At 38.5% G+C, this 7,808-nt stretch overlaps 1 protein-coding gene across 1 annotated transcript; it reads right to left on the reverse strand.

The window, feature by feature from the left end:
• Positions 1–2,433: 2,433 nt before the first annotated feature.
• Positions 2,434–5,172, reverse strand: LOC110037794. The gene is made up of 3 exons (XM_020742506.1): positions 4,426–5,172; positions 3,514–3,627; positions 2,434–3,453 (listed from the first exon to the last, which is right to left on the reverse strand). The coding sequence occupies exons 1-3, from the start codon at positions 5,170–5,172 to the stop codon at positions 2,434–2,436; spliced, it is 1,881 nt and encodes a 626-aa protein (XP_020598165.1).
• Between the last annotated feature and the right edge of the window lie 2,636 nt (positions 5,173–7,808).

Consider the following 7,808-nt stretch of genomic DNA (forward strand, 5'->3'; position numbering starts at 1 on the left):
TTGAAATTCCTTGAAGATAATATTTCTTGATTTTTATCGAGAGTCTTCTTAAGTGGCTTTGGTCATTTAAGATGTAATTAACTATAGGGGGTTGCCCTTATAGGAAGCATGTCCGAACCCAGCTTAACATAAACCCTATTTAATCCTTTATATTAAATAGGGGAACTTGTCGGCAAATACAAAGGTTTCACAAACCAAACGGACACCATACTTTCCTTAGTTTATTTGATCGAGCCTCATCCTCAATTCTTGTTTTTATCCTTTGGAATAGATATAGGATTTGAGGTACAGTGCTCTTTCATTTTAAACTATGAAAAATATGGGGTCAGTTTAATGTCCTTCCGAAGCGGGCGATGGGATTTTGATTCCAGCGACCGACAGCTTCTTACGGGCAACCCCACAAACCATGCCCGAAATAACGGTGACATATACACCATGAGATTGATTATCTTAAGAGTATATGCCAAGCAGTTGGTAGCAATTTTTGTAGCACTTTGGATTTTCCCCTCATATTTACTGCTATTACTTGACATCCAAATGAACCATGTAGTAATAAAGAAGATCATTTAAGCATGGTTCCCTTTCCAAACTTTCCAGCATTCAAGGAAGTTTCCAAAATTCAGTAAATGGGAAGGGAAACTAAGATTAGCAGCTACCTGTGTCGAAACCCCTTGAGCAATAGGACAAGAAAAAACACATGATTTAAGGATTCCTCTTGTTGCCAACAGAAAGTACATCTTGAAGGTCCTTTCAGAACCTTGATTTTGAGTATATCATCATTGGGAATAATGTTATGAAAACATCTCCAGGTGAAGAAGAACATAGAGGGGCTGAGGTATTTCACCCACATGGCATTACCCCAATCCTTATAGTGCCAATTGTTTAATTGTTAGTATGCAAATCTGGTAAAAGAAGTATGAAGAGGATTTTTATTTACAATTTTATCTTGTTTCAATGGATTAATTGGGACCTTAAGAATTTAAAACACTTGTTCAGGATTCACCATAGAAGCCAGCATGTCTCTATTCCAAAGATGATTATTCCAGCAAAGATGATAGGGGTGTTGATAGCTGAGTCCAAAGAGGTTGTTGGTTCCAATTTACCCTCCAGAAGCCAATTATCTAACCAAAATTCAACTTTTCCTTCTCCCACATCCCAGATAAAGAGGTCTTCAGCCACACATCTAATATGCAGGAGCTCAGTCCAAATTCTAGACAAATTCTAGAAATTCTAGAATCCCCAGATTTTCTACAGGTAATTGATTGATGGGAGTGTTTGTAATATTTTAACTTCATCTAGTTAGCCCACAAAGGATTCTGTTCTCTAAATTTAATTCAGAGTTTGCAATAGAAGATTTCATGGAGCTATTGGAAGGATTTCATGCCAAGCCTCGCTGCTGTTAGAGGCGGACAAAGCTTCTCCCAACTAAACCAGTGAGCTTGTTTAAGATTGCCTTCCCACAAAAATTTATTCAACATAACCTCTAGAGTTTTCTGTATACCTCTTTTCATTTTCAGCATTTGCAAAATATACATAGGGAACGAAGCCAGGATACTTTTAATTAAGGTAGTCTTCCTCCCTGAGACAAAAATGAATTAGTCCAACAAGAGGTTTGTTTGGAGATTTTAGAAACCACCTCATCAAATTGAGTTTGCTTCCTCCTTCCTTTAATTAACTGTACCCCAAGATAAACCAAGGGGCTGATAGTAGATTTAAAACTAGTGAAATCTTTAATCCAGTTGTTGGTAGCAGGATTTAGCTTATTGCTAAATATCATTTGACATTTCTTTGAATTCAGAGAGAGGCCAGAGATCTGTTGGAATAAGTTCAGCAGATTAACTACCTTCTTCACTGCTGGTTTTGAGCCCTTAGAAAGCAGTATGAAGTCATTAGCATAACATAGATGACTTACGAAAAAATTTACTTTATTAGAAAATCTGAGATATTCCCTTTCAGAAAAATTATCTTTAAGAAGCCTAGATAAGTAATACATAACCAAAATGAAAATGTAAGGAGAAAGGGGGTCCCCTTATTTAATTCCCCTAGTAGCTTGGAACTGCCCTTGAGAATTCCCATTAATAAGAATGGTATAATAATTATTGTTGAGCCACCGTGGATGATGTGGATGATTTGGTAGAAGGAATTTTGAAACCCCCTAGCGTTAAGAACCTTCAAGATAAAACTCTAATTGATAGTGTTATAAGCTTTTGAGATGTCCAGCTTATATATAAGATTACCTCCTCTGCAAGGCTTGTCAATATCTAGCAAGATTTCCTATGTAAATAACACATTATCAGTAATTTGTCTTCCTGTAAAAAAAGCAGACTAATTAGGAGAGATCATCCAAGATAAATGTGGTTTTAATCTAAAAACCAAAAGCTTGCTAATAAGTTTAGACAGCACAGTGGTGTGAGAGATGAGTCTAAAATGATCCTAATTAGATTTTTGGTCTCCCTTTATAATTAAAGTAATGGTGGATTGAGCAAAGTAATGTGGCATATCCTCCCCTCTGAAGAAGGCCTGGACAGCTTCCACAACGTTAAATTTAATCACCTCCCAAGTTTTTATGTAGAAAGTAGAAGTAAAACCATCTGCACCAGCCACCTTGTCACCATCAATAGAACATAAAGCTTTCCAAATTTCTTCCTCGGTAGGAATAAATGTTAAATGCAGGCAGTGGATGTCAGAGAATTTATCATTAAGTAAGCTAGGGTCAAAGTTCAGGAGAGTAGCCTCATGGGGTTTAGATAAAAGGTTTTGAAAGTGATCAATAGGATCTCTGTAAATTAGATCAGTACCTTGGACCCAAATTCTATTGTGGTTTTTAATCTTCAGGATGGTGTTGGAATGTCTTCTTTGTTTAATACAGGCATGGTAAGACTTTGTATTTCTATCCCCATCAACAAATTTTTTGATGGTAGCCTTCTGTTTATAGAACTCTTCCTCCCAGTGAATAACTTGAAGCAGATTCGCATTAGCTAATATCAGGTTCTGTTCATCAGAGAGCCCCATCTGAATGCTTAATTCAGTTTGTTTCACAGCAGCTTCAGCCTCTTCCACTTTTGCTGTAAGGTTGCCAATGCAGTTCCAATTCCAAGCTTTCAGCAATTTAGCAACTTTTTTTTGAATTTGCCATAGTTTAATCCAAGGAGGGAAGGAGGAAACAGGTACCCAAACAGACTTAATAAAGGAGATGAATTCAGGATGTTCAACCCAAACATTAAAGAATCTAAATCTTGGTAAGGGAGCAACAATATTAGGGGATATAGAGATAAGCAAAGGCCTATGATCAGAACATGTGTAAGGAAGATGGGAAATTGTAGTCATAAAGTTGGTATCCAACCAAGCTTGATTAACCAGGAATCTATCAATTCGTTTAAAAAGTTTTCCTCTTCTCCAAGTGTCCAGAGGTCCCTGATGAGGAAGTTCAACAAGGACAGTGTTCCTGATGTTCTGATTAAAGAGTAACATTTGTGTAATGTCCATAGGATTTTTCATTCAATCTAGCTATACTGTGAAAGTCTCCACCAAAGATCCAAGGTCCATTAATATAGATTTGAGATGCTGGATTTGTTGCCATAATAAAGCTTTATCATTTGCAAAAATCCCAGCATAAATGAATGTAGTCTGAACATGTAGAAAATCCCATATAAGCTAGATATGAAGAAATTGAGGTTGGTCATTCAAGATCTGAACATTCAGGTTACTCCTATAGAAAAACCAAATTTTGTTATTAATATTGTAATTACAGTTGAAACTTGGGAAGTGTTTTCTAAATCTGCAAGGAGTGCATTGAACCAAAGGTTCAAGAATAGTAAAACACAATAACCTGTGCTTCCTTACCACCTGTCTAATTCTGATCAAAGATTTCTGATTAGAAATCCCCCTGATGTTCCAGCACATCAAATTAATCTTCTAAAAGGAAATGGAAACCCAAGGATTGCTATCCAAACAATCCAAAAAAATGACCAGTGATTTGCTGACATGAGACATATGAAGGAAATAAAAGGACTCCCATATCTTTCAAGAAAGTTGGTAGAGAGCAGAAAGAAATCTACCAACACCCAAAGACTAGAAAGATCCTTTCTCAAATTATTATTGTTGTCAAAACAAACCAAAAGATGGACGAGTGACTTATTGAATTGAATCAAAGGCAAAGAAGTAGACAGTCTTCCATATCTTCTTAGATATAGAGTATATAAATGTTGATAAGAGTCTGCCATCACCCAAAGGCCAAAGAAACCCATTCTCAACATATAACAACTGAAGTTAAGGAAAAAAATTAAAGGACTTCTGAAAGACATAAAGTGACCAGAGGTTAATAACCAAACCAAATAGAATTTAAGCATTTTTAGGGTAAAGATGGGGTGAAGGTTGTGATTTGGATCTGGTTTTCCCTCTAGAGGGTCTAGGAGATGATCCAACCTTCACAATATTGCATATGGAAGCTGCCTCTCTTTGTAATCTTTGAGCTTCTGTGGTTTGTTTTTTCTTTCTCTTAGAGGTCTGCATAACCCAATCCTCCCCCAAAAGGTGATTCAAATCAGCAACCTTTTCTCCTTCAATCACATGATGCAATTGCTGTTCCTGAATTGGTTCCTGCAGCCTCTCCTCAAAGGAATCAACTGTGGGGGAAATTATAGTAATGATATTGGGTTCCTCTCTTAGCACTTCCTTAGGAGGAGAAGGAGGAGTAATAGAAATAAAGGGGGTTGGAGAGTTCTGAGCCTCATCTTGTAAGCCATCCTCATTAACCTCAAGAAGTTGAATGGGGGAAATTTCCTTCAAAGAAGACTGTTTCCTTTTCACTGGAGGGTGTAGCCTATAGCACCTATCTATAGTGTGCCCAAACATCTTGTAATGTTGACAATAATAAGGCCTTTGCTCAAGGATTACCTCCTGCCAAAAGCCATCCTGTTCAGAGCCTATCCAAACTCTATTAATTTCAGGCAAGGTGATATCTCTTTCAATGAAAATTCTAGCAAGAGCAGGCCTTGCCTTGTTATAAGTGTGAGCATCTACTTTAAGGGGTCTGCCTAAAGCAGACCTAATATTTAAAAGGGCATTAAACTTGAAGTAGGGAATAGGGAGACCATGAAGCTTGAACCAAAGAGGAACCACAGGAGGTTCTTTGCTAAGATAAAAGCTAGGAGTCCATATCAAAAGTTTCATGGTAGCCCCCCAATAACTAAAGATTTCTTGGCAAACAGTTCAGCATGATCGTCTTCTATTGTCAATTGAATAAGCAAATGCCTGCCATCTAGTAACCCCAGCTGCCAAGCACCAGTAAAGTTTAAGAACTCAAAAAAACTCCTTACAAGTTCCATCTTAGGGTGACCAAGCTGAAATTTCCCTACCAAAGTCAGCTTAACCTCATCATTTAATGAAATAACTTCCTGAGGAGAGAAATAAACTGTAGGTTCCCCCTCCTTACACCTAAGGGAGTGAATACAGGGAGAAGTCCTTCTGCCAGCTAAAGTATCATGAAATTCCTGTCGAAAAACTAATTTATCCATATTTTGTAACTGTTCCTTAGGGTGTCCAACCACCCCAGCATAGGTGGCCTTGGCCCATTGGAGATTAGTGTCCAAAGAAATGTTAGTAGCCATTCAGATTGGAGGAGAACCACCAAAGGAGAACCAGCAAGTCAAAATCCAATGGAACAGTAAAACCAATGGAGCAGTAAACCAAATGATAGCTAAAGACTTCCCCACCAAAACCAACAGCAAGTTAGACTTCAGCAGAGAAAATCCACCCCAATCGCCAAAATGGTCACCACGACAGACCAAGTGGTGACCCCAGCTCAAGTAGGGAAGACCGAAATAAGAACCAACCAAAAGAACAACAACAAACAAGAGCTACAGAATCTGAGAAAAACCAATTGTAGGAAGAACCTCTAGACCACCAAATAAACAACAATGAAGAAGAAACAACTCTCCTACACCAACCTACAAACCGACCAGAACAGGGAGCCATGGAAACCATAGCAGAGCACCAGCCGCCACCCCAAACAGCTCCATTATTATATTATATTGACTCCGCTACGGTTCCAGCTCTACTTTCCACTATGATAAGAAAATTTTGTCTTCATACATCAGTAATGTGGTTGTGTCCCTCATGGACCAGATTACCCTTCTTCCATTGACACACTTGGCTCATTTCTTTCATAGGCAAGTATGGTCAACTCTTTTGGATTCCTGGACCGTCTATTTAAATACCTTTAAAATGAGAGATTTGGGAGTGCTTTAGGACTTTATCTTTTGTGTGGGGTCGAACCCCCAATAGGTGTGTTGGTGGACTAGCCCCACCTGTGTGTTGTGCATTCTAAAGTTTGTCCCGCACAGGGTCCTAAACTTTAGGTTTTCCTCGTCTCCTTTGGGTTTGGTTTGTTCTTCTACAAAGCAAGCACAATTGATGCATTTTTTTCACTTTTTAAATTTGTTATTTGCAACTCTTTAATCACATATGAACATTAAATTTGAAGAACTAAAATAAAAAGGGGGGGATGTGCCCAGTCCCATCTTTCAAGTGAAAAAATGTTATGATTATAAATAATTAAGTTGATGGACATACTGCCCAATCTTCAATTTTTGAGATTTTTTCTAGTTCGCAATGAAGAAGCCATAATCAGAGGATTCAAAAAGACGTCAAGGCCCAGATTACAAAGATGACAGTTGTTGATGAGATTCCTTAGTATGAGGAACTCAGATTAACTGAGACCTCTCCTCTCTTTTGAGGAAGCAAGTTTCATCCACTGATGGATATTATTGGACATGAAAACTTGTATAGGATCGATGCTACTCTGTCGATACTTCATGGTCACCCCTATCTCTAAAGTCCATATAGTATTCGAGAGATTGACTGTTAAGTAGGGGTGTTTAGTTGCTGAGTTATTCAGATAGGTTGGATGTGCAATGTCACCTTAAATGAAGATGAAAATTTTGAAAGATGTCAAGCCTGCCTGTCAGTCCCATAAGTCAGTTGAAGATCAACTAGCTCGTATTTTTGTCAGGTTCCTCTACGGAAGTTGATTTAGTAATGTTACAAATATCGCTGTTGTTGCTCCAGGGCATGTAGGATGTTGACCGGTCATGTCACGACTGCTTCCGAGAGTACTTCCCATTTTTTTTTCACAACCATGTTCCAAAGGAGAGTAAGGGGAAGAAGTTACCTCGTGATGTATTTTATCGGCACCGCGAGGAGCAAACCTCACTTCGACGCACCGATGCCTCTGCCGAGACACTCCGTCTCAAGGCATTATCAGCAAAAAAGAAGGTATGTGTACCCAAGGTTGACACACCAGTACCATTAAGCCTCAGGGCAAGTCTGTGGAATGAAGCAAAGGTCCAAGTTAACGAATGTTGTTATCGAGTTTGATGTACAGGAGAGTCCTCCAGATCTCAAGAAGATTCAGGAAAAAGTCATTAAAGAAAAATTTGAAAAACTAAAAGCTGACACTTCTGATTTGGTAAGAGAGCATTAGGTGTCCATTGATGATGATGAAGGTTTTGATTTTAACAATTATCTCAACTAAGAGTTCATGGAGATTAATGTCACCGAAACTAGAGTCGCTTCATTTGTGCGCTATGCCCAACCTCTTTTTGAAGAGGACGCCATAGATGACTAGCAAAGGGATGTTCTATTAAGAGATGAACAAATAAGCCAAATGGAGAAATGAATGGAAGAGATGGCCACCACCATGGGCTATAGTTCATTGATAGTCTCAATCCCAGTAGCTAGCTTCCCTAGAAGTCAATTAGCCAGAGATAGTTCATATTACAGACGAGAGGAGAAGAGTTGCCTATGCC

Source organism: Phalaenopsis equestris, unplaced genomic scaffold (assembly GCF_001263595.1).
Source record: "Phalaenopsis equestris unplaced genomic scaffold, ASM126359v1 Scaffold225119, whole genome shotgun sequence".
In the NCBI taxonomy this organism is placed as follows: Eukaryota; Viridiplantae; Streptophyta; class Magnoliopsida; order Asparagales; family Orchidaceae; genus Phalaenopsis; species Phalaenopsis equestris.

Coding starts and splice junctions, on each gene's coding strand:
- LOC110037794 (XM_020742506.1), bottom strand. CDS start 5,172: ATGAAACTTTTGATATGGACTCCTAGCTTTTATCTTAGCAAAGAACCT. Junction 3,628..4,425: donor CCATATGCAATATTGTGAAG/GTTGGATCATCT, acceptor CTACATGTTCAG/ACTACATTCATTTATGCTGG. Junction 3,454..3,513: donor CTTTGGTGGAGACTTTCACA/GTATAGCTAGAT, acceptor CTCTTTAATCAG/AACATCAGGAACACTGTCCT.